Source organism: Mizuhopecten yessoensis, unplaced genomic scaffold (assembly GCF_002113885.1).
Source record: "Mizuhopecten yessoensis strain PY_sf001 unplaced genomic scaffold, ASM211388v2 scaffold7017, whole genome shotgun sequence".
Classification (NCBI taxonomy): Eukaryota; Metazoa; Mollusca; class Bivalvia; order Pectinida; family Pectinidae; genus Mizuhopecten; species Mizuhopecten yessoensis.
Genome location: NW_018406839.1, coordinates 16,869 through 44,804, shown reverse-complemented (window position 1 = coordinate 44,804; position 27,936 = coordinate 16,869). Strand labels below are relative to the sequence as shown.

Sequence of the window (27,936 nt, the reverse complement as noted above, 5' to 3'; positions counted from 1 at the left end):
AAACTTACACACCACGGGATATGCATCACAAAGATGAAGAAATAAGTAAATGATCACAAAATAAACACAGGAGTTAAGAAATACAAGCGAACAAAAGCAAAATCACCTGAAGAATGTTGATTAAGTTAACAAATATGTCCCTGTACAGTTTGATTTGATAAAACATTTAAGCGTATTGTTGTCCAACGTTTTCCTCCTTTAATTTCAAAAATATGTTGTTTTTTCTTGTTACGTATTCGTCTGCTGATTAGTCTTATCCATTATTAAAGCAATATGAAGGAAATAAATTGATCACCTTTAGTTGTACAATTAACTTCTTCTGGAAATGATGAGTTGCCAATCTCATTTACAGCATACACTGTGAAGACATGCTCTGTTTCAGCTTTCAGGCCATACACTGTGGTGGTAACAAAATGGCCTTGTCCCGGGTCCGTTTGGTTGGTACTTCTATCGATCGTAATGCTGCTCCGCATATCGTTTCGTATGCCAACAATGAACGTTTGACTAGATCCCCCATTGAATCCAGATGTCCAGCTCAGAGTGGCTTGATCTACATCAGGGCAAACAGCTGTACCCCCGTACGGAGGACTTGGTTTTCCTAAAGAAAAGAAGAAGGACATAGCATTGACGTAACATTTTGCATTCCATTTTCAATCAAACTTTTAAATGTGGAGTTTTCGCATTACTGCTTAAGAAAAGGTGAAAAGAGGTTTGTTCATGAATAAGCGCCCATAAAAATACACTTGAGGATTTTTTGTTTAAATAAATCAAGATAAAAACAAAATAGGGAAGAAGAAAATCATTATATGATAAACAATTAAAATGCGTAACACCTTCAACGGCATACTGTAATATTATGATGGGACAAATTTGTGACGTCATAGATTATCAACAACACATCATAGATAAGCAATAAAGCAAGGAGAGACTTCTCACAGAATACAACATTTAAGTAAGAATCGAAAAGAAATACTGATTATGACATAATTAATATTATGATGAATTTTGATTAAATAAATCAAGATAAAAACAAAATAGGGAAGAAGAAAATCATTATATGATAAACAATTAAAACGCGTAACACCTTCAACGGCATACTGTAATATTATGATGGGACAAAATTGTGACGTCATAGATTATCAACAACACATCATAAATAAGCAATAAAGCAAGGAGAGACTTCTCACAGAATACAACATTTAAGTAAGAATCGAAAAGAAATACTAATTATGACATAATTAATATTATGATCAATTTCGATGAATTTGTGTTTTGTCAATTGGGTGTGTAGGTATATAATACCGTTACAAGAAACCGACAGGTATTATAAATTCAAAACTAAGCCGACATGTCTATCTGTTGGTTGATTCATTAAGGTATCGGTTGCTACTCAGTTGTGTTTCATATACAAGGTTTCACAAACACATCTGTACGTATTTGTCTTCGCTGTTTTCTCAATTCCAGTAACTTGATAGCCATTCATTTGGAGGTCATTGCTCGTTTTTAAGTGGTCCGGAACGAGGTCTTAAAATTTTGTTCTTACCAGAGATAAGTTCTATTGCATTTCCTTCTTTTTTTCCAAATATGATCCGGAAAGAGTTTACCATCAGACATGACATTAACTGCAAAATCTTTAAGCGTTATCTACTGTATCGAATGCAGAAAACGTAACTTATTTACGTCTGATATGCCGGCAATACTCTATGCCAGATAATTCAGTTAAACACATCGATGGTAAGAATCAGATTGGAGTTTTCAAAATAGAATATATGTTAAAATATTCTTCTTTACCAGATACTTAATTCCTGACATTTACTTAGTGACTGAAATAGCATTATCAAAGCTTAATCTACAGTTTTAAATGTATCATTTTAAGCCCAACTAACTATATATTTTGGAATTACCAATTGTTTTCTACAATGTTAGTTGAAAGGTTCAGTATAAAGTTTATTTAAAAAAATGATTGCAGAAAAAAGTGATTAAAATGTTAAAGTAAAAGTGGTTTTATAAGTAGCCAGCCAAAAAGTGTCAGAACTCTTTTCCATGTTTGAATGAATGCAATTTGTATTAATACGTTTTTTGTCGCAGTTTACCTGGCAAATAGATTCCTAGCAGCATAAAAGATGCATTTAATCACTGCATATATAAGTCTGGAAGCAGTAGTTCGTCGATATGTATGAAGCTCCGTACACTTAGGAAGTGTATTTGTCTTTGAATGATGATCACTTACTAATTAGATTTTCAAATATTTAATTTGTCTATTTCTTCTTTAAGTTTAAGGATTGTCAAATAATGTTGTCTGTTCCATCCTGTACTATTTGGTGTTAGACATTGCCCAGTATGGAACCATTTTCTAATAAAATCGAACAACAACCTTGTACGTAACACAAGACTTACTTTCATATATGTCTCCGAGAACAATACATTAATTAATACTTGGGGACAAGATACAAAAGATAAACGAGAACAAATCGAATGAGTGGTTATCCTTAACTAATCACTATTACATACAGGTGTTTCCTGATATTATTCACTTTAGTGAGCCGAGTGCTTGTGATGGAATAGGTAAAATGTTTCTGGTGCTAACTCGAACAAATGTACAGTGTTATAAGTCATACTATGTTAGCCAAGAGATAAGTAATTGTAAAACAAACGAATAGAACAAAGACCAGAAAACTAGGACTACATTATCATAACGAGTATTCATAACTACCTTCAATTTCTCCTTATATAATGACGTGGTTGTTTACCTTTTGCTACAGCTGTAAAACGCAGATTTTCGCTTCCCTGACTGTTTGTTGCCGTGACAGAGTACACTCCGAACCATGTCTCTTGCATATCTGTACGTGTACCAACTGACATCGAAGACAGGTTCGTCGTTTCGAAGGTAGTATATATCTTGAAATTGTCTTTCCCATTAAACAGATTTGTTGAATCCATTTCTGTTGGTTTTAGGAATGTCCAAGTGATAGAAGGCTCCGGATTCGAGAGAAACATAGCATTGATAACTAACGTTTCCGATATTCCTAAACCAAACGTATCATCAACTTCAGCTCTTGGGTCCGGACGTGGTTTACCTATGATACACATAAACTATTAATAAATACAGTAGATCTTCTGTCTTGGTTATCTTTGAGGTAATAAGGTTCACACATGTCTAGCTTCACAGTTGAAGTAGCGTGCGTGCGTGTAAATATTGAATATAAGTTATTTTATTCTCGTGTATCTCTCCTGTTTACAGGGAGATATTTAACGCATTTAAATTCTTGCCATTATCGTCTTCCTAAATGAGACGATAATATCAGGACAGCGCTTTTCAGAACACAGCATACCACAAAAAGTAAGTTTATGAGAAGGCGAAATGAACAATGGATTTTCACAATTAAGGGTGAAAGATTCTGTGTATACATTAAGTAAAAGTAAGGATTAGTGTCACCCTGACCATCGACAGATGGACAATAAGTCTAACCCAGATAATACATACATAATGATTTATTTGACGATTTGATCAGTTATTGATAACTGTTACCGTTTCGTTGACAATACTACTAATAATATTTCCTAAACTAAACGATCGATACTTGAAGGTACACGAGATGTAATTGTGTTGGCCCGCATGGAACTAAAATAACCATGAAAACCATTATCTGTACATTCAATAACATCCGAATTCAGTTACTTAACCGTCCCACAACTGTGTCATTTTTATAACCTTCAACTCCTCAAGCTATACTAATTAATTTTATTATTTATGTCTTTCCATTACGATTTTGATACTTTCAAAACGTCGAAAAGGCTTTAACTTGGATTCAGAAAGCAAGGTGCGCATGCAAAATAAAAAAATAGTATACCAAGTTTAGAAAAATGAATTAATTTTAATAATATGCATTATCATCGTCACCAACTGTTAGCATGAGCAAATTAATGAAAACCTGGATGCAAAGTGATATTATTCTACATCAAATATTGTTTGGAGCGTCATCACATAAAATAATATGCTAAATGTCGCTAACATATGTTGTCATCATATTGCCTCAAAAATATATTGATATTACTTTGCTCCTTTTAAAAGTATAGTGGAGAGGTAATCAAATCAGTGGAACTATTATCTCCAGTGCAAAACATTCCATAATGTAATTACCGACATATATATATATATATTAAGCATGATACATGTTACAGTGCATACATTATCGTTAACATTGTCATACAGTTATTAAAGATATAGACGTATGACATGGTTTTATATAAGGTTTTCTTTGGTGTTCGTGTAGAATTTAAGCCAGATTGATATTATAGACAGACAAAAAATTACGTACACAAAACATTGATTCCTATGTCCATAGTTACTGCTCTGTCCGAGACATTGTTATTGGCAAAACAGGTGTACAGTCCCGTGTCAAGACAGCCAGCAGTTGTCAGGTTATAAGTACTCTCTAGTACGTCCCGGTCGGTGGAAAGAAGACTGTTGTTGGCTTTGAAATACCACTTTATTGTAGACGGAGGGAAACTCTCTACAGCACAGATCAGTGCTTTAGGTCCCTTCTCAGTGACATCAGCGCCCCCTTTTGTGTAATTAAGACTGATAATTCGAGGCGGAACTACAATGCAAGAGAATAAAAAAACGAAAGCATTGTATAACGTTTTATGCCTATCAATTGCCGAATCATTTTGAAAGGAACAGAAACAAGAAATCCCAGAGGAATCTTGGCGTCCACCATTATATCATCTTCATTTGAACTTAATTTTATACTGCTGTGTATACAAAAACTCAAAAAAAAGCATGCACAACTAAGGACCAAGTAAAACCAATATATCAAAGTATTTTGGAGAATAAGCAAAAACAAACAGTCATTTTGTTTATCCAATCAGTCTCAATTTATCACAACTGAACAACTACAGACCATGGGGAACATACGTATCAAATCTAAGAAAGATCCCTCAAGTACTTTCTGAGAAATAGTGATCACAAGTATTCAATATCGAAATCAAAGATGGCTGCTTGTCAGCCATTTTGTGTATCCGATCAGTCTCAAAAGTAAACATGCACAACTACAGACCAAGGGAAACCTACAAATCAAATTTGACGGACGACGGACCACGAACATTGGACCACGGACGGACCACGGACCACGGAACGGACGAAGGGCCTTTTAAATAACCAATCACCAGGCAGCATATTTTAAATGTAATTTTAGTTTTTTGTTGTTTACTTTATATAATAACAATAATAATAATTCGAGGTTCTTATATACCGCTTTATCACGACCTAGTTCGTAGGTCGTCTCAAAGGGGGTCACAAATTATTAACCGTGGTTATAGGGCCTTTGCAACCAGTCAATATCTTTCTCAACTCCCTGGGGAGCATACAGCCGGATCTGCCATTTCGGCGTTAACAGCTAGCATTCAACAATTCTAGCACTGTCCAACAACGTACTCATGCACAGCTGAATAGACTGGAACAAGCGGGGTAAAGCATCTTTCTCAAAGATACAACACCTTGCCGTGCCGTGGCGCGAATCCGCAACCCTTCGGTCACTAGCCCGGCGTCCTACCACTAGACTACCGTGCCTCATATTATTAAATTTTCTGACGCGTCATTGCGAAATAATAATGTATTTACGCAGTGCGCAGGCTCAGCTAACATTCTACGGCAGTCATCGTTTTACTAGCTCAAGAAATGCAATGATGTTAAAGTAACTGCTCTAGCGACTGCATCTGTTGAAGGTATTGTCATGGCAAGCAATCGTATCAAGTTTCACAAAATTCTGTTAATGAATGAAGTTGCTAGAGCGATGACAAAGTTTATTTTTAAAAAGTAACAGTGACCTTGACCTTCAAAGTAGAAACCTGAAACGTGAACTTGTTCAAGGATTTGCTATACCTAACACCTGTATGACGTTTTAAGTAATTCCGTTGTGGAATGAAGTCGATAGATCGATGACAAGTTTGTTTTCTCTAAAAATAGTAACAGTGACCTTGACCTTAAACGCAGTCACCCAAAACGCAAACTTGTTCAAGGTATTGTCATACCAAACATTTGTATCACGTTTCATGAAATTCTGTTGAGGAATGAAGTCTAAAAAGTTTCTTAAAATAGTTACAGTGACCTTGACCTTGAAAGTAGAAACCTGAGACGTTAAGTTGTTCAAGGCATTGCCATACCAAACAGTTGTATGAAGTTTCATGAAGCATGAAGTTTTATCAGGCACGGTAGTCTCATGGTAGGACGCCGGTATCGTGACCGAAGGGTTGCGGGTTCGAGTCACGGCACGGCACTGTGTTGTTTCTTCTTATTATTATTATTACCATGACATTTTTATTTTTTTTAAATAGTAACAGTGTCCTAAACCTTCAACGCAGTTACCCAAAACGTGAACTTGTTCAACGTATTGTCATACTAAACACTTGCATTAAGTTTTCATGAAATTACGTAGAGAAATGAAGTGGCTAGAGTGTTGACAAAGAGTGTAACATATATGCATACGCACGAACGAGCAGAATCATATCGCCCCTCGAACTCTCGTTGCGAGGGGATAAACAGTCTTACATCTAACAATGAGGCTCCACATCTCCGTTTTACCGCTGACAGTATTGCTGGCTGTGCACGTGTACTGCCCGGCGTTGTCCCTCGTGGCCACAGACAGTCTCAACGGGTTAGAGAAGTTTTTGTCTGATTTAAACCAGGTGTAGCTACATGACGGTCTACAGTCAGCAGAGCAGTTGATATTGGGTAGTCTGATTTTCAACAATATCCACTACTTTTGATTGGGGTTGTAACACAACACTGTTCCCAGGTCCATCTGAAAAAGAAAACAACATATATTTATTATGTATGTACAATACAACAATACTAAAAATGCGCATTAATATGTAGCATAATATTGCGATCTGATTGGTAAACAGTTTTCGCAAAAGACCTATATTTATATTATTCAAAGATAAAGAGTAGATCCCAAGTAGAGAAAACTCCGAGGATAAATATTCAACAATCTGCGATCTAATTGTTGACGGTTTCTTCCCGATGATTTGTTAAAACATTACCGTACTTTTATGAAACTTTTGATGAATATTGATATTGTTCAAAGACAAAGGATGTGCTTCAAGTTGATCAAAGTCTCTGCATAAACAATAAGCATCCTTTTTTCCAACAAACTGAAATCCTGGTTAATACTAAAGACCAAAAAGAAATTAAGGCAAAGTTGTTTGAAGGTATTTAAAATTTACAAACTATTTTAAAATCTCTTCTTTTTTTAAACGGACACCGGTTTCCAAAAAATAAGAATGATAACAATTCAACCAAAAAATTAAGAATTGTAATAGTGAGGACTGCTACCTTTCCCATTATACCGAATAGCCAGCATACCGGTGCTTACATTGTACAGTAACACTGATGGTTGCAGTCGACTTTCCAATGATATTCTGTGTCTATTGGTAAAGTTATTTATTGACATATACAAACATACTTACACACTACAGTAACACTGACTGTTAAAGATGCCTCGCCGATAATATTTCTAGCCGTACATCTGTATGTCCCGTGTTCTGACCTGTTCAGTTGTCCCAGTGACAACACAGCGGAGGCAGTTAAGTTGGTGTCGTCAGGTTTTGTCCAGACAAAGGTACAGTCAGGTCTACAGTCAGCTGTACAGGTGATGTCCGATAACGTGTCCCTCTCAGTCCTGTTGTAGGTAGTGTCCGCTGGGGACAGGGATAGGGACCAGCTGTAAAAAGTATTCTTGTACGTGTTAGCAAATGTCACCTTTTAAAGCAAATGCTGATGTAAATACATTTTTTATTATTATTATTAACATATTACATGCCTAAGAACACCTGAATCTCCCAATAGGGGTCATCCTGTGAGGGGGTGATGACACGCTACAAAAAAAATCACATCTAAATTAACAAAAGCACGTGTGCCGTCACGGCATGACATATGTTATAAATAATAAATTGTATTTATCTTACAACAATTATGAAACAAGTTATTTCAACTTATATTAATCACTCTTGTTGGCACGGATGCTAGCGCGCGTGGAGGATTTATTTTTAAGAGGAAACGGGAGTACACGGAGAAACCCACGTGATCAGGCAGGTGACCCACCCATACCTTTTCACGTTCTACCGGGAAATCGAACCACGTCCGCCTTGGTGAAAGGCAAGTGCGCTATCCACTGCACCGTCCGACCTGTCTAAACATTTGTTGTGTCTTCTGGTATGATTTAGGACTTTTTTAAAATAAATAAAATAATTCTGTTCAAACATTTTGTTTTATTACATTCTCTCTTATCAAAATACTAATGTCCCTGTACATTGATGCATACTGGAAGCATGAACTCATCTAGAAGCTCCTCTATCTTTTTCTCCCTCTCATCTATATGCACTACATTGGGAATGTGACTGCTTGTAGATCGGAAACTGGAAAAAATAAATAAGAAAAAAACAAAAAAACAAAATATGGTTTAAATACAGGTATTTGTAATTTATATTGGTATAATATCTTGATACATTCAAATTTGTACAACTGCTACAATTTTTAAAGAAATCTCGCGATCGATATCGGGAAGCATTTTAATGCAGATTTTAGTAAATTGAAATGATCTTGATCTACCGTAGTCCGAGTTTCCTTTTGGCCCTAACACCAGACTTAGACATGTCTGGTGTGGGGCCAGAGCGCACTGCTATATGAAAACGTGGAATTATCCGATACCGTTTGGTATCGAGGAGTGACTAATCAACAAACAGACGCGTTCAGGAAATGTTCTAAAGGACTCACCAACTAAACCAGCCAATCAGCAAGTGTTTCATACGACTGTATTCCCTACCTAAAATGTGTTCCGATTTAATACAGTGCCTCTGAGTAATTGAAATAGGTAACTGTTGGCATATTTTGCATTGAATGAAATCCACATGTATTGAACGTTAGAAAACTTTAGTTGTAGTATAGTTTAAAATGAGATGGCGGATTGATATGGGGTCAAACTTCAGGGGGTGTTCACGACCCACTTTACCGGTTTGGCTTGTAAACTTCCGGTTGGCAATAGCAGACGGCGTTCGCTCAGGTGGGAAATTTTGAACGATAAAAAATCGAGGACCTTTCTGACAGAATTTAGCAGTTGTTGGTGATAATAAGAGCTGATTTGGATCAATAAATAATCGATATATCGGTATATTTGAGATACGTGTTGTGTGAAGAGTTTTTTTGTCAGCCCCTCATAACTCTCCGATACCTAGCTGCGATAACGTAGCTTTCTGACGACGAGAATTTTTTTTAATATGTTGCCAGGGCAGATGAGACTGGGTGTTTATATTAGTACTATCCTATTCCAAACGGTGTCGGCGAAATCCACGTTTTCATATATCAGTGCTATCTGGCCCCACACTAGACATCTATCTGTCAAAATGTCGAAGTCTGGTGTTAGGGCCAGAGGAAATTCGGGCTAGATCCACAGTTAATAAAGTAGTGTGCTCAGCATTTAAATTACTAAAAAACGGCTTTGCATTTATTACCCTGTCATCATATTTCGTGCAACCGTTAATCGTGTGTCTTTTGATTAGAACATGAAATTTGGTTTGAATTCGAGACCGATACGTCGAAAGTTTAAACCAAATTGCATGTTCTAATCGCCAGTATAGACAGAAAAAACAACGTACCATCCCCATACTAACACACCTTAACAAATATACTACGCTAATTTGTTTAGATACATTGTATTTCCTTGTATACAAGTACGTAGTAAAGTCCTACTTTATAACCTGAACTGGCGACGTGTCATTCTTCAGTGAACTGACCAATCGGAAAGAAGCTTTCAAAAGTCGGTCATTTGGCCCCGCCCATACTGGCGAGCGCTCGATCTGTATGTTGACGAGGAGGAATAGTTGGATTGTTCGTGGAGTCCTGTTAAGCATGATAATGTGAGTTGTAGGCAGAATGTTTAAACACATTGTTTGAGCTGATATGCCAATCCATGAAGGTTGTATTTGTATCTAACTTAAACATGTTTAACATGTAAGACATAGCAGGTTAGAGAGTGTCACGTCTCCCACAACTATAAGTATAAAATGAAGATTTTAGATTTTTCTTTTTAATAATTAAGATTATCCACGTGAAATGGTAAAATTTAATGTTTGTACTGATTATAAACGTTAGAAATTCCAGGTATCTACAGCAAAAGTGTCTTCCTCTTTATTGTCGCTGTTGACATGAAGTTTTGTAGCGTTTTCGACCATGTTTTCCTCGATGTTTTATTGATACCCTTATTTTGTTATTGTCAAATTTGAGGGTCAAGAGTGTGTGTTGTATTGTGTTCAGTGATGATTTAGTTGATGGAAATGATGTCATTTTCATGATGGACTTGTTGTTCTTGAGTCAATATTAGTGTTAAATCTGGTTGAATAACAAAAATTGCCATCACCAGGTATATTACATGCGAAATAGTTTTGATTTTGATTATAAATGGTTGCTGACGAACGCATACAATGTGTTAAACAAAAATAAAAGTGGTGAAAATATAATGTTTCTAATTATCCTTATTGATATTCTTAAAGCAGAGAAAGCTAATTTGTTCACTTCAATAGCTAATCAATATTCTGTAATGATTTACACATTTGAACGGAAGTACGAATTGTCAAGCGTTTAAAGTTTATATTTACTGTATTTAAGTATAAATAAAGATATGTAAGTGTACAAAATTGTACATATAATGTTTGTCATTTTTCAGTAAGTGTTAACTTTGTTGCATTAGATGAAACTAGATTCAATCTATTGTACAGGCAGATCTAGCATTGAAATTCAACAGTTTTAGATGTAAAATCTGAAGGTAATATCACAAAGGACTTCATATAGTTTGGGCCTTTTTTGGCCCACAAAGCCATCGAAATCAAAAATCTTCAATAGAACTTTCAAATGACTGTTTCTTTAATTTTGAATACTTCCTCGGTACTATTATGTACACAGTTATTTGTGTTTTTAATTATGGCTGCCATGGTACCCAGTTAATATTTGCAAAAATAATTAAATTTTAATATTCAGTCAGTTTTGACAGGTTTTCACCTAGTTTTTCTCTTAGCTACCTTAGTGGGTGTTACATATGAGGTTTTTTAGGCAGCTCCTTCGAAACACAAACACATTTTGGCATAACACCGAGAAAAGGCTTTATTACATCACTTGACACTACATAAATGGCATAGTCTAATATCGGGACCAACTATCCGGAATATCAAATACATAACAGAGCGCATTTCCAGGGGAAAAACTATGCAAAATATGAATATTCAAATTGTTCTAATTGATGCAAAATTTGAACTTGTTACCATGGCAACAAAAAATAGAAATACAAATAAATATTTTCATGATAGTATTTGGGAAGTATTCAAAGTTAAAGAAACAGTCGTTTGAAAGTTCATTTTAAGATTTTGAATTTTGATGCATTTGGGGGCCATAATTAACGCACCGAACCATTTATAGTTCTTTGGATCAAATATCAACAGAAACGACCCCCAAGTGGGAGAATTTAGAAGAACTGAATATAAAGCTGACGTTCTACGTACTGAAAAATCCGCAATTTGACTCATTGAAACACCTTACGTGTTCCCTTGGAAAGCTGCCGGGACAATTTTGTTGCATCATGTATATCTGTGTATAACTGGAGCAGACGACCCGTGAAATTTGACCTCATCAATGATCTGACCTTCTATAATCCAATGAGAACCACGCGACCTCGTAATTGACCCTGCTTCGTGCATACTCATGTATCCCCGTCCTAGTTGTAATTACCGCCGTGTGTTACGATCGATATTTAGTAATGTGTATGTTGCCAGTATCAAATTATCTATTTCTTTCCAAAACTATAGTTATTTTACCCCTCCGCAAGGGAGAATGGATGTTATCTCTGAGTCTTGAGAGGAAGATTTTTGAAATGTTTTCCTTTTGGGGTACTGCCAATTCCCCTCGGGTTGGGCAGGAATCCAAATTTTACAATTGTCTAGCCTCATCTACCAAGGATAATTCTGACCAAGTTTCGAAAAAAAACGCCGCCCACTGGTTCTCGAGAAGTCGAAATGTAAAAAGTTTACGCACGGCGGCACGACGGACCACTGACGGAAAGCGATCAGAATAGGTCATGTGAGCTGGTACATTCTATACAGGACAATGTTAACCCACAATTAGTCAAACATAAGTCGAAATGGAATCGGCCAAAATGTACCGACAGATGTTTAGAAAAATCAATAGCAGATCTCAAAAGTTAGGTGAAAATAAGATTAAAACATATTTATTATATAAGCAATGTACAGCTAAAATTAATGAGTGATGAGTCTGATAAATTATGTAATAAAGGAGGAAGACAAAAGTCGAGTGGTTTAGTAATGAACTTTCAGCATTATTATATTACTATAAACAGAGGCCCAGAGGGCCTGTATCGCTCACCTGAATATTTAAGCAGTCATAGCAAAATATTCTCATTAAATATCACTCGCAAACTTTGTCGGCTCCATCTGTTGAAACTTTCAGCCAAATATTATTATAAGATTTTATGCTTTTTGGTTCTTCTTCAGTTGTTTGACATATGTTTCCCTTTGACTTTCTACGTAGGTCAATGTCATTTTCCTGCTCAAACTTGTTAGATCTATCCCAAGAAGCTACCAGCCAAAACCTATGAATCTATTCCTTTTGGTTCTTCAGAACAAATTCTTTGAAATCAGTTTGACCTCTGTAAGTCATTTCCTTTTTTAAACTTTGGTGAGCTCTATCCCAGAAAGCCACCAGTCAAATATCATAATGTTATGCATTTGGATTATTCATCAGAAGTCGTTTGATGTTTTTGACATATTTGACAACTGTGACATTGAAAGTAGGTCAAGGTCATTTTCATTTTAAAACTTTGTCAGGCTCTATCTCAGGAAGACTACAGCCAAATATGAAGATTCTTCATCTTTCAGTGATTCAGAAAAAGGCGTTTGAAATGTTTGACACATTTGACCCCTGATACCTTGAAAGTATATCAATTTCATTTTCGTTCTCAAACTGTGTCGGGATCTATCCCAGGAAGCCACCAGCTAAATATGAAGATTGTATACCTTTGGATTATTCATCAGAAGTCGTTTGATGGTTTGACATATTTGACCCCTGTGACCTCGAAAGTAGGTCAAGGTCATTTTCATTCTAAAAACATGTTTGGACTCTATCTCAGGAAGCCACTAGCCAAATAGAAAGATCTTATACATTTCAGTGATTCAGAAAAAGTGGTTTGAAGTGTTTGACACATTTGACCCCTGATACCTTGGAAGTAGAATAATGTCATTTTCGTTCTCAAACATTGTCGGGCTCTATCACAGGAAGCCACCAGCAAAATATGAAGATTCTATACCTTTTAGTTCTTCAGAAGAAGTCGTTTGAAGAATTTGACATAGTTGACCCCTGTGGCCTTGAAAGTAGGTCAATGCAATTTTCATTCTCAAACTGTTTTTAGGTCTATCCCAGAAAGCCACTAGCCAAATAAAAAGATTCTATACCTTTCAGTGCTTCAGAAAAAGTCGTTTAAAGTGTTTGACACATTTGGCCCCAGTGCCCTTGAAAGTAGATCAAGGTAACTTTCATTCTCAAACTTTGGCAGGCTCTATCTTAGGAAGCCACTAGCCAAATAGAAAGATCTTATACCTTTCAGTGCTTCAGAAGAAGTGGTTTGAAGTGTTTGACACATTTGACCCCTGTGATCTTGAAAATAGGTCAAGGTAATTTTCGTTCTTAAATTTTGTCGGGTTCTAACATGAAGCTACTAGCCAAATATAAAGATTATATTCCTTTTAGTTTTTCAGAAGAAGTCGTTTAAAGCGTTTGACATATGCAACCGCTGTGACCTTGAAAGTAGGTCAATGTCGTTTTTGTTTTCAAACTGTGTTGGGCTCTTACCAGCGAAGCGACCAGCTATATCTTAAGATTCTTTACCTGTAAGTTCTTCAGAAGAAGTTGTTTACAAGAAAAGTTGACGGACGACGACGGACGACGGACAGACTACGGACGCCAAACCATGACATAAGCTCACTTGCCCTTCCCTTCTAAACAAAAAAAAGTATGGTAATACCCTTATTTTTTATATGATTTTTTTCTCAATTTACAGTCAGAATTTCAAACACGTTTGTATTTCCGCACGCCCAGTAATTCGTTAATAATTTTTTTCACCTTTTTCTTCTGATTCATAAATAGTATGCACTTAACTAGTCGTGTGCTAAATTTCAGGTCGATTGTAATAGTCGAAATAGGTCGATAAAAATGTGCAAGCACTTGCACTTTATGCATTAAAAGGGAAATTACTCTTACGGACTATATTGCTACCTGGCTCTATGAAACTATGACATAAACGCATTTCTACATAATAATTTGATTTCTTTTATTCATTATTTTTTATATGTATTGCACTGTTTAATAAATTATTTCAAAAAAAATATTTCAGATATTTATTTCCATTTCATGTTCTCACTTTTCCTAATCAATGGTATTTTTTTAATTTTTATTATTTCTGCCTCTAATTAATATATGTTAATAGTTAAAGACATATTGTCAGCTTATTTAATAAGTTGACTTTTCATCATTAAATTGTGCCAAATGTTATAGGTAAATATTCACATTCATTAAGTCACAACTTTTAAAAGAACAAGCTAGTGTAATATTTTTATTGTTTATTGTATGTTTACATGTTACTTAACTATAATAAGTTATTTGATAATCCATTGATTATAAACATTTTTACCGAAAGTCGATCTTAACACTAAAACATGTACAATTACTCTGAACAACTTAGTTTAAGTCAAAAATATAGCTGTAACAAATTATCATGTCCCGGTGTATGTTTCCATCAAAAATAGCATCACAAGTCCACGGCGAAAGCAGATAAAGAAGAAGAAGTGGAAGAAGAAGTGGAAGAAGAAGAAGAAGAAGAAGAAGAAGAAGAAGAAGGGGGAGAAGAAGTACTACAAAAGTACCCCACACTGCTCCCATAGTCGCAATGATGCAAAAATACACCTACATACCAAATGAATAAACCGACCAATATCTAATTTCGACCAATAAGAGGCTGTGGAAGCCATGTTTGATGACTGATAGGGAAATTAAAGGTCATTTGCACACACCCATGATGCACATTTTTGTAAAGTTTCATTAATTATTGTCAAAATTTCTTTGAGAAAAGTGTCGGAAACTTTTACGGCGGAAGAATAAGAAGCAGAAGAGGAAGAATAATAATAATAACTAGATTTGATCATGATCAAAACACGGGATTTCCATCAGAAAAAATGATCTAAGATATGTTCTCGGACTGACGATCGCTTTTATACGTTTCCCTTCACTTCCCTTCTCTGACAAACCTTGTACCTTATTCATACTATAGGGTCAAGTTATTTCTGAATGGTCAGCATTGATAGAAAGGCGTTTAGCGTTTATTTCTTCCCTTCCCCCTCTCCCACCCCTTAATGGGACTTTATCCTGAAATAGTTGTGAATGACAGCTGTGCTATTCGGACAACGCCACACGAACCCCAGTACATGTAATGATGGTACCACAGGTAATGGTGATTGACAGCTCTGTTATTTTGACCAAAGCCAAGGACGGACAGTGACTTGACCTTGAACTTGACATATTCTCTGATAACATGTCATGGGAAAAGGTTAGCCCCGACCAAGATCTATAACAAGAGTACCGCGGGGCAGAATATATACGCCCGTTGAATGCCATATAGTGTTACAGTTGGGTGTGACCGCCCAACGCACCAAAAATAGCATGCGCACACCATGCATGCACCGTTCACGCACCGTCCGCAATTCGTTCACAAATGGTGCGCACAACTGTGCGATTTAACATTCGTTCGTCCCATTGTGCGCTTCTCTCCGCACAACTGTGCGATTTGGTAAACTTTGTAGATCAAAATTACGGAATGAAAACAAATACGAAAAGCTCGTATGCAATAATGAAAACTGTTTGCATTACTGTAATTTCTCATCACAGTAATGAAGATTATGTACAGTTTTACAATGCGTGTAACACAGCATTACAGTGATCGTTGAATGGGTTTGGCTCCAAGGTAACAGAACAGATAAATAACAATTTGATGAGGGACCGAAGTTTTACCTGGTCTGCACCTGACACGTTTAGTATTTGTTATTTGTTATAGCTCCCCTTCACCTGGATGTTCACACCCCTAGCCCTATCCGACGAAATACGTAAGCGCCCCGGGCGGGGGAAAACTACGGTCCAGGTAAAAAATGGCTATGCTTACCTGTATACGAGACTGTGTTGTAATTTGTGTCGATAAGGTCGTTTAAATATACCGAAAACACAATTTCTCATTTTAGGAAAGTATAGACATAAAGATAAGCTTATAGATGTAGGCATAATATAGAAACATACATAAAAATCAAGTGTATATGTTTAAACACGAAACAGTATATATTGTTAAGGCATTCCTCAATTAACACCAACCACGATTGTTATCGCACAACGTTCGCCCTTCGTGCACACAAATATGCGTAAGGAATGATCGTCCAACTTTGTATCGTTCGCACATCGTACACACATCATTCATACACCGTGCACACATCGTGCGCACACCGCACATCGTGTAACGTTGTGCGATCCCACAACTGTATATACTTTCTTATATTGAAAAAGCGATCTGCATCATTCTAAGAGTGGTTAGCTGACATGCTATAAAAAATGTAGGAGAAAATATCCGGACAAAAAAATCAAATACTGAAATGAACAAAGGGCAATAACTTTTGCATACATCGTCGAATCAAAATTCGGTTATGACACAACTTCATATCATGATTATAATGTATACTAAGTTACAAAGAAATCCGTTGAAAAATGTAGGAAATTGCCGGACAAAAATCAAATACTGAAATAAACAAAGGGCAATTACTCGTGGAAATATTGTCGAATCAAAATTCTGCTAAGGGAGACACAACTTCATATCATGATTATAATGCATACCAAGTTTCAAAGAGATCGGTAGAAAAATGTAGGAGGAAAATGCCGGACAAACAAAAGTTTACGCCGGACGGACGTATACCCCCAAACTTTGTTGCGGGGGTATAATAAAGTGTATAATAGTTTTACTATTAAGATTATTTAATTGTTTTTATGTACTTGCATATCTTTGTCTATAACACAATCTCAGCCTTAAGTAGTTCTCCAAAGGAAAAAAAATACTTTGACAGTATATATATTTATGAGTTATTACTTCTGCACATAACTTAAAATCATGCGTAATATAATATAGTGTTTTGGTATGATACAAAAACAGAAAATGTATCGGTATTTACCATAATAAACATTGATAATCAAATTTCCATGATTATGTGAAATAGGGCATTGATCATGTTTAGCATGCTAAAAAAATACTTTACCGGTTTTGTTATTAAATAAAAATGATTCTATAGACATGGATGGTAAGTTTGTAAAGAAGTTTAAGATATAGACTACCATTGTAACTATACATAGGCAAGTTGACAATGTTGGTTATATTTTAAAGTTTGTGAGCATTTTGCATGTTTTCCTAATTAAAAGTATCCCTACGCTTACTTTATGTATACCAATATGACACATTTAGTATCAAAATAACAGGAATTGTATACACTGTACACTATCATAATGCATGTTCAAAATAACATTCGCCTGTGACATTAATCTGTCATTTTGTTAGGATTCCCCCGTCACTCAACCTGATTTGACCCCTGTGACCTCGAAAGTAGGTCAAGGTCAATGATTTTTAGTAGTCAAGCATACATTCTATAAATTTGCAAAATATTTACTCGTATGCGTCATGGTTATGGAGAAAAAGAGTTTTAAGTACACAAGTTTCAAAATTTTGAATTTGGCGGGAACATTTTTCAAAGTGGCATATCTTCGACATTTTTCATGCAATGACCTTGAAACTTTCCACATACCTTCATTAGACCGTGTTCTTAAATATTTGATGAATAATGAACCATTTTAGAGATTTTCATTTTTGACCTTTATTTTACCCGGTACCGAGGCCTTGAACTGGACATATTCTCTGATGGCATGTATTGAAAAAAGTTAGCCCCGATCAGATCTACATGAAATATTAAGCGTGCATGAAGTACAACAAACGCTTTTGAAGTTATGGTCGTTCGAAAAAACGTTTTAAAAAACCCTTTTTATAGATCTGTGACCTTGACCTTTAAAGTAATGCTCGTGATTTTGTTCGGGTGTCAAGAGATCGTTGTCCTTTATCATGTTGTGAACTATGAACGGTAAAACTGTGTTCGTTCTTAACAATCACAATAGGGATTTCTATCCGAATTGAAAATCCCTAATAATAAGAATAAGAAAAAACAACGAAAACAATAGGGATTTCCATCCGAAATGGAAATCCCTAATAACAAGTACTAATTGTAATGGGGGACCATAATAGAAGTCCCCAAACACCCGCAGTTATGTACGCAGTGCTCAAATACACCTACACACAAAATTTGAGTGAAATCAAAGAATATCTAAATTTCGACCTATCAGAACCCTGCATAAGTAGCCACTTCATAATAAGAAACGGAGTAAAACTACTAAGTCCCTCACTTCGTTAGGGGGAGTTAATAATAATAAGAAGAAACGGAGCAAACACAATAAGTCCACCAACACTCCATATGGGGACATAATGAACAGCGATCAGTTCTAATTGAATTTGTTTAAAGACCAACACAATTGCTCTCACCCTATGTTCCAGATACTGGAGCTTGTGCAAGTCTACGTATTGACGTAATGTAAAAAAAATATAGTACGTCACTGAAGGACCATCATGCAACATAATGGTGTTCGTTGATAGTTCAATATATCAAAATTGTGCAGAAACAAAACACAAAAACATGTTGATGAATTTATTAGTTTCAATATATAATTCTCTGACGCGTAATCGCCGAAGAATAATGTTTAGACGCGCTGCGCTGGCTCAGCTGCGAGTCATCACTATCTAGAAGTGGAGAGTCGCTAATTTTGAAGTTCTACATATTCTGGAATGTGAAGCTGCTGTTATTGAATGTCGAATTAAACAGGAAATCTGACGTAGCTTGAAAGGGCAAAACGATTCGATATGCTAGTCGGCTGTTCGACTGCATTTAACATATGACGTGACGATGTTTGATCCACGTTGTTTTTGTACCGGGGATGACACCGACTCAAAAGGCAGAATAGGTAACTGGAGGGAGAATTCACAGGGCAGTAAATATAACTTGTCACTACCTGTGATAATATTTTGCTGATTTATCGTTCTTGGTCGCTTGAACAATTTCTTTTGTCGCTTCAATATAAATGTAAAATCTCATACAAGTGGTATCTTCTTTGTTTACAAGTTGTGCTTAAAATATTAACTTATGTATATCATTTTAGGTAAAATAACACTAAACCTGATTTCTCTGATGTTATGATGGGTATTGAACAGGAATTGTGATATACAAATCATCAACAATTGATGGACATTAACTCACCTGCCACATTTAGAGTGTAGTTCTGACTGTCCAGTTCTTGGTCAGTCAGGTTAAGGTTGGTACGTCTACAGAACCACACAGATCCATGATAGCCCGCCTGTGGCTGTATGACCCACCGAAACACTGTACCGCGGCCTCCAGTCGACGTGGTAACACAGGAACAGACATTCGGTGTACAGAGGACGGCTGGGTTGTCTTTGGTGTTGTAACATTGACTGCCAGCTACTTGTACACTACCTACTGAAGTAGACACGTCAGGACGGCGGTGAAATGTAACAGCATTGGCCTCATCTGGTACGTCACACGTCAGAGTAAAGTCACTCCCGGGGACAGCGTACTCAGACGACCCAGTCAGTGTCACAGCATCTGTCATGATAATGTGAAAAGCAAGAAATGTAAAACATTAACAAATTGATCTTATTTTGCCTGTAAAAAACAGACAAAATATTCAAACTTAAATATACATTGCATGATAATATGCATCCTCCAAAATACTTATTGTTTTGGTTTGTTTTCAAAATTAGGTGTCGCTATTTAAAGACTATATTAGATTTTGTCATTTACTTCATTTTAATACTTTTTCAAAGGTAGGTCTGTGGCAGATTAGATTATTCAGTCGATATCCTTGTACATCATTATGACAATTGAATATTTTCGAAACTGTGGTGTGTGATTCCTTAATGTTTGTGAATATGTGACTTGTTTTAATCACATTCAGGTATTGAAATGTGACCGACAGTTGGATAATATAACAAGTGATTATTGTCTTTCACATCTATGTACTCTGGGGTGTTGGTCATAATCATGACGAGTTGTTTGACTGTCTCACTTGTGGCTTATGCTGGTAAATAACATTGTTTCTTACTAGTTCTGGTAAATTCTTGTATTCTAAGATACATATATTGTTTTTGCCTCGTTCTTGATCAGGTTAAGATATGGTTTTATGCAAAAGTTGTTATTATTTTAGTCTGAAATTATTTATTTGTTTATTTTATTTGCGCTTTGTAACAACGATTGCTTTTGACATTTTAAAGTGTTGTTAATTATCGTCGGGGTGTCAGAAGTCTTCATAATTGTTGTCGTTGTCAAAATGATGACACGGAAAAGTGTGTGTTGTTCCAACGGATTATGATGGATTCGGCACAACAAACCCCTGCGGTCAAATAAAGCAAAAATTAATAAATATTGTCAATCCTATTCAATTAGGCATACACGAAATTATAGCCGTTAAAATAAAAAGTAGTTCAAACAAACCAAGTCGATTTCGGCAAAAATCAGTCAAGTCTTTGATTCGGGACAACGACGGCCTATTACAATATATTTGCAAATCTGGTAATGAATAATGGTACAATTATCTTCCTTGTACCTTCTTACCTATTAATAATCAATCATCAAGTTCAATTTGCACTGACCGCAAAGCAGTTTTTCGAGTATTGATGAAAGTTCGATATTGTAATGGATCAGGATGCGGAGTGTGGATTGCATCTGCAGTTACGGACTAACGAGTTCGACCGACTGCCTGGTCAAACCTGTTTGCTTTGAAACACCTATAGGTAACATATCAATTAAGTACTAAAGCAGATATTGGTGCCCAGTTCGCAACTTTATACTCAAAATGTAAACAGTAATATCTACACATGTCCAGTCTATCGGCGATGCGACGGCAAAGTTTCGCATTCCGTACTGATACATGGTCGGGACAGAAACAAAGTGACTGGCGTGTGTACATGTTAACAAGGGAGAAACTCAATCATCGCTAACATGTAGAATGTTTATGTATTATGGTCTGTCATAGGTTGCACATCATGACTTCTACCTGTTACACAATTATTAAATGCTGTCGATTTACAAATAAATCAGTTTGAGCAAATTTCGCGAGGCTATTTGCATTGCCGATACATGAAGCCAAAATCGATCAATAATTCCATTGTTTCAGCACTCTCTTGTTTTCGAATAATCCAAAATGTGAATAAAGAGGTTTCAAATTATCGCTAGACCGCAAATTATTGCTTTTATTGTTCAAAAGTTTGTTCGAATTATCTGCCTATCCGGACTGACCGTAACTGATAAAAACAATTGGTACAATCCACGTCTAGTAATACTAACTGAGATTGATTTTGACGCACATTCCATTCTTATTGATTTTAGTGTACTAGTATTCAAGGACTTGAGCAAGTCTAATACGTGTTGGTAATATTACGTAAATTAGTACGCACACTTTTCTTATCTTACCTATATATATATGATCATCGGGGTGTCATTTTTACCGAACGTCGATCTAAACCCCTAAAACATATAAAATTACTCTGAACACCTTAGTTTAGGTCCAAATATAGCTGTAACAAATTCGCAGGTCCCTGTGATTGTATGCACATACAAGATCGTGTACTGTTGTACTGAAGTACGACGATACCTGTTTTACACAACACATCATGTCGGGACAGTATCATTCACCATTCACTGAAACCAAAAAAATCTGTTATAACAAAGAAGCCATTTGAAGTGATTACCTCCACTTCGAAATAAAATATAAAACAAACACATTCTATCAAACACCAACCCAACGACAATTGACAAAACCGCATTACAAGTGTATATGTATAACTCAACAATACATTAGTGTTAACATATATATGCATACCTGCCGATGATATGATTGTCAGTAATATGAACAACATGTTGACAAACGTTCAGGGCGTCTTAATCCACCAGATTGTTGCATTATTTAGAATCAAATAATATTCTGTGTTAATATATAAACATGTCTATTCCCCGTCCTTACTTCCTGGTCAAACTGTCGTGTATAACGAGGAGTTATCGGTATGCATGTGTACACATTTACCTTGTACTTGTACACTATTAAAGCGTTTGGTATGCATGTGTTTTATAGTCATATAATCCAAAATTTGATTTCAACACTGGGCATAAGGTGACACTACAAAAAATGGATCACTAAAGTTTATGGTTGCATCAAAAACAGAATATCGATGGGTGTTCCACAACGAAATAAACACACAGGGCTCACGTGAGATATTTATGGAACACTCTTACATTAACAATTAGCGTTTCCGTTTTTTGGGTGTTTTTTTTCCGTAATGTCAGTACCCAAAATAGATCACGGCTTGGATTTTGCAATATTTTGTGCTTCAAATGAACATTTCTCTAGCAACATTCTATGACGATCTTTTGTGATTGTATTCCTACAGCCCGAAACAAAATACACAACCATCGCACGCGCCATTTATAACAACGTAAACAAAAAACAAATTTTGAGTTTGAAAGACATCCTCTGATGCTATTTGAGCTTAAACATGAATCATCTGTAGACTAAAAATAATGCATAACTATGTATTTTAAGGATGAATTACAGTACATACGGTGCATATAGCGAGGCTGAGACTACAAATAACCACTTTCCGAGGGATGCGGAGTTGGAATTACGACACAAAATGTTCATTCCATGCCATACAAATTAAAGGTCTTTCATACTTTATATCCATGAAACAAGAAACGTCACAACTCGAGCTAATGCACTTTCTGTAGGAATACAATCACACAATAGAAATACTTGTTTTCAAAAAAAATCCATGTGAAAAAGTTTCGAGATCCCCAAAATGACGTTGCGATGTTACGTCATATTAATTTATGATGAATACAAAAAGTTCGTAATTAAATGTATCTTGGTTTTCCTTCCATATGATAGTGATTTCGAATTAAAGAGATTGAACCTGGGTTTTTCGTGTTCAAAATACTTACACATTTCGCTCCGGTCGCTCATATGGTGTGATGGTAATTTTCCCCGCTCATACTTGCATTGCGACGCTTGTTGTCACTTGAAGATGCTTCCACTGACACTTCAATCCGGGCTGTATTTGTGTGTGTCTGCTTCGCGACTGAGATGCAATAACGAGAGCAAAGTCGTCTTGTCATATCTCGATATAGCCAAGACTGTACCCAACACCTGACACGTCCTTAAATGACCTCGGTGAATGTCGTGTGCTCTCCGCTGGGTGCTTTCTTGTAATGATCGATGATCTTCGACGGCAGCTTGACCCGGTTAACTTCGGTCTTCGTATAATAAGCGACATCCACATACTTTTCATTCTACTAGCTGATGACACTCTAGTGCTCGCTGCTTTCATACAGTTGTTACAAAATTGATTGAATATAGTTTACAAGTATTCGTGACATTGGAGAACGTACATTTATAGTAAGATGGCTTTCTCCGCTGGTCGTTTGAGTGTAGGATCTCGCTCAAGGAAGGTAGCTATATATATATTGGAGATAGTGAAATGCAGTAGACAACAATAAAAAATACGCTGTTGTAAGACGTACTCTAAATCTCAGTTTAACTATTCCAATGATTGAAACGAGTGAAAAAGGTCGGAAATCACTGAACTCATGGACAGGAATTGGTATTTATACAAATGGACTGCATCCCCTGATTAGTGCAAAAATAGTGAAACATAGGTAGCAGAGTACAGTAGAAATGGCTTGATCCTAAAAGTAAAGGGCATGTCTCAGATAAACATCGATAGCGGATTTATCCTGCACAACACACCTACACATATATATACATTTATAAACTACATTTTGATTACATTTTTTTAGGAGAATGATTTCTTTTTCAAAAAAAGATTTCCCCAGATTTGGGACTTGTGAAAACTATGGTTACCACATCAAAAAACGCCAAAAATGCAAAAAGATATTATTTTTAACCCAAACTTTGAGCCACGCAAGTAGTAGTTTTTTTCTTAAAACCTGTCTGAAATTGAATAACTGGATTTTTTACAATATTTACACATGTGCTGAGTACAAAAAAGACTACATGAAAACGATTTGTAAATGGCTAAAATTGAGGTCTCAAACTATTTTTTTTTTTTAAATGTGAAGCCCACATAGTCCACTTCATCATGTATATGCTAATTTTAGTGCTGATTCTATTTTTAAACTTTGATACGTGTAAAATTACATAGGTTATTCATTGCACAAAATATAACCCATGGCCACCGTACGCTACTGTCCACTGCTACCATAACGAGACATAGTTCTTAGCGTAATAATACAACACAGACCAGAACTACAATATCCAATGTAAACAAACATGACGTCTGCAAAAATATCGCTGGGCATTGTGAGATTTGACAATGTTATTATATTTTATTTGTAAACAAATGGGGTAATTAAAAAAAATAATGTTACATGTACTTTTAGTACAACCCAAAAAAGGTCTGAAATATCGTACAAATTGCACATCGGTTAAAAAAAACCCAACGGAAACAATTTTAACACTCATACAATTTATCAAAAAATATCGTCTATTACACTGCCCTAATCTAACGATGACAGAATCGAACGATATTCCCACTTATTGCTTGGATTTGCCAAACTTTTTCGGTAATGAAAAATCATCTAGCGGGAATGACACTTTAACAAATAGTAAGACATTGATTTTTAACAAATGCATTGACACGAATGAAAGCTTGTCCAAAATCGTATAATGTACGCATGATCAAAAGTTTCAGACAAGGCATATCATGTTTATGTCTAACCACAAAAATGACTCCTCACTCCGGTCATATAACAGGACCATGTCAACATCACAACAGGAAGCACTGAGTGCTGCACTCTCCTGTTTACTTTTAACTCACCCAGAGTTACAAACAGCTGTTGTTTTACGCACTGTCGCAAGATCACACACTTCAAACGATATCACGCGTCCATCAGCAACGGTTATCTCAGGTTCTGACGACATGTCAAATAACGAGGCTGTTGTAGCATCTACCAACTGTAGCCAGGTGCCTGTGCAATCAGCAAATAAATTCACGCCTGGATTCATCGTAAATTCGAAGTGTTCTCACTGCTCATTCAACTTCAATAAATAACTTCCTCGTGGAGGGCAAGGTCGAATTACGGTATTGACTGTATTATGAAAAGTTCTTGTAACACAACCAATAAGTGTTTCTATGTGACATTTCGATGACTAGTACAGTATGCACCTTCATCAGACAAATGACCAGTGAAGCGTATTCACACGAAGGTGTAAAATGTGTACGAGTTGTCAACACAGTCGATGCCGATTCGGCGACGCTGTACACTAGATGTATATATGTACCGAAATGACTCGATTCAACTACGCTTTGTTTGATACTTGGTCATAGATGTGCGAGAGTCTATGAGCCCCCTCATCTCGATTTAGAACTGGCCCACTGCGGCGTATCTAGAATATACGGGTTATACTTGTATATAATATAATTTCGGATACGGCGTGATCAAATAATGATACGTTAGACCCTACATAATGAAGTTGTTTTCCTTTCGGTGGCCATGCCTTCGACAAAGCTTACCTACACCGAGTTGGAAAAGTGAAAGAGGGCTCGATGTCTTCGCAACGAAACGCAGTAACACGAGGAACGCTTGGTGTGCGATGGGAATTCGCACGACACAATGAAAGCAAACTTATGCATACTGTACGACTTGGAACAGAAGAACAATAAATGCATTCACATTCAACTATTCAGAACAAATGGACCGTCATCTAGATTCATTTAAAAATAAAATTCAAAAGATTGTAAAAATCACAAAAGCGCACATATTTAAATCATGATTAAACACAAACTTTTAAAACATTATGAATTACTACAAAACAATAAGTGTTAATGTAGTTAGAAACTTAATGAGACATATACTACTTAATAATATTATAACGATTCCTCTTGAAAACTTCATATCAATTACAGTTCGGAGCTTTATTGTCAAATTGATATCATAAGTGTCGTTGACATCCGACAACAATTAAAAAAAAAGTGTATTTGAAGAGTGAAAACTGAGGAGTAATATCGATCAGGTAAAAAGAAATGAGGAAAGTCAAAGATACAACACAGAATGGATCATTTGTATAAAAGCATGATATTTTTTCATAAAGTGTGTATATGCATTGACAGGTATAAAAAAAAAATGTTTGTGATTTTTTTTATCAAAACTCAATGTCTTTTTGCCACTTTTTTCTAGACCATGCATTATATATTTATGTACACTCTCTTTCCTACTTTCACTGTCTGCATACGCTTACACTTAGTAAGTCATAATAGCTATCACACACAATAAACATTTCTCGCAAAACCACTACGTGTACATGTAGAATATGTGTCAGATATGGAACGTGTTGAGATCCTTGATAATTATGTTTTCAATAATTTTCAGAGATGTAAGCATACTTGTAAATGGACTCTCTTTTGTGTTGAGATAACTTTTCTTTAATTAACTCCTTTAATCGAAACAAGCAGTAGTTATCGGCCACACGCGCCATTTTTACAACGTAAACAAATGACTTTTTTCCCGTTTTCAATGCGTATTCCGATTCTATCTGAAGTCGAAAATTAATTATTTATAGACAAACATTATTGCATGATCAAACATTCTAAGCCAACATCATGTGAAAACATGAACTGTTTAAGACATTACGATTTTAAAAATATGTTTGTTATGCTATTTACTTAGTTAGTAGGTTCTTCTTCCTCAGTTAATAATCCTTAACCGTCATTTTGTTTTATATCTAAATCTTGCATGTGAATAAAAAAAATCCTTGTTTCAATGATACAATTAAATCATACCATTTTACTGAACCCGATATATTATGAATTATGTAAATCTAATAGCGCACGTATATCATGTGACCCCGAGTACCGACAGAGGTACTATACAACATCACAACAGTTATTCCTTGGAAGGGCCCATAGCAAAATCAAACTAACCAGTCACTTATCCCTTCCTTTCGCATAAACTACTGTATATAGAAACGCAAAGTAAACTCTCTCCGATACATGCCCATTAGCAGAACAAAATAAAGTTCATCTGTGTTCCAACTCAGACACAGATACTAGCGAGGTTAATAGTTTTAGATATTTATTCATAACATAAACAGCATTTCTATCGATTCCATTTTCAGCTTTATACCGGCTATCCGGAAGAATACATGCACCGTTCTAACTGATAGGGCAGTTATTTTCTCCTTTGAATACTTCCCACCTGCAATAATGCTTCCGTAATCACAGGGACATGATAATTGGTAACAGCTATAGGTGGGCCTAAACTGAGGTGTTCAGGGTATTTTTGACATGTTTAAGGGGTTTAGATCGACGTTCAATGAAGAAAAAACACTCCTCCAATGATCATATTACGAGATGAAGAAAATCTATCGATGTCAAAATGTCGACCCCACCGAACTTTCTTGCATCAAAAACAACATTTCTAGTTGATCTATGGGAAAGAGCTTAGTATCGTTGGAAAGATGGATATTTGTTTTTCTTTTAAACACCTCCTATATGCACGTAAAATGTATTCTCCTTCCACGGACATGAACTCAGTTTCCTCTAAAAACACACGCCATTTCAGAGTTTCAAAGTTTTCGCCGTCAGCCTGCCACTTTTTTTCAATATTAAT

The 27,936-nt window shown here is 35.9% G+C and overlaps 1 protein-coding gene across 1 annotated transcript in view; it reads right to left on the bottom strand.

Annotated features, from left to right (window-relative positions):
• LOC110452966 (nephrin-like) overlaps positions 1-22,302 on the bottom strand; it is a 43,581-nt gene extending 21,279 nt beyond the window's left edge. Inside the window, exons 1-7 of the mRNA XM_021501747.1 lie at positions 22,136-22,302; positions 19,495-19,860; positions 7,471-7,724; positions 6,551-6,803; positions 4,320-4,601; positions 2,751-3,077; positions 296-598 (exon numbers count right to left, since the gene is read on the bottom strand). Coding sequence (XP_021357422.1) covers positions 296-598; positions 2,751-3,077; positions 4,320-4,601; positions 6,551-6,572 — 934 coding nt within the window. The 5' untranslated portion in view covers positions 6,573-6,803; positions 7,471-7,724; positions 19,495-19,860; positions 22,136-22,302. The remainder of the gene's footprint in view (positions 1-295; positions 599-2,750; positions 3,078-4,319; positions 4,602-6,550; positions 6,804-7,470; positions 7,725-19,494; positions 19,861-22,135) is intronic.
• Between the last annotated feature and the right edge of the window lie 5,634 nt (positions 22,303-27,936).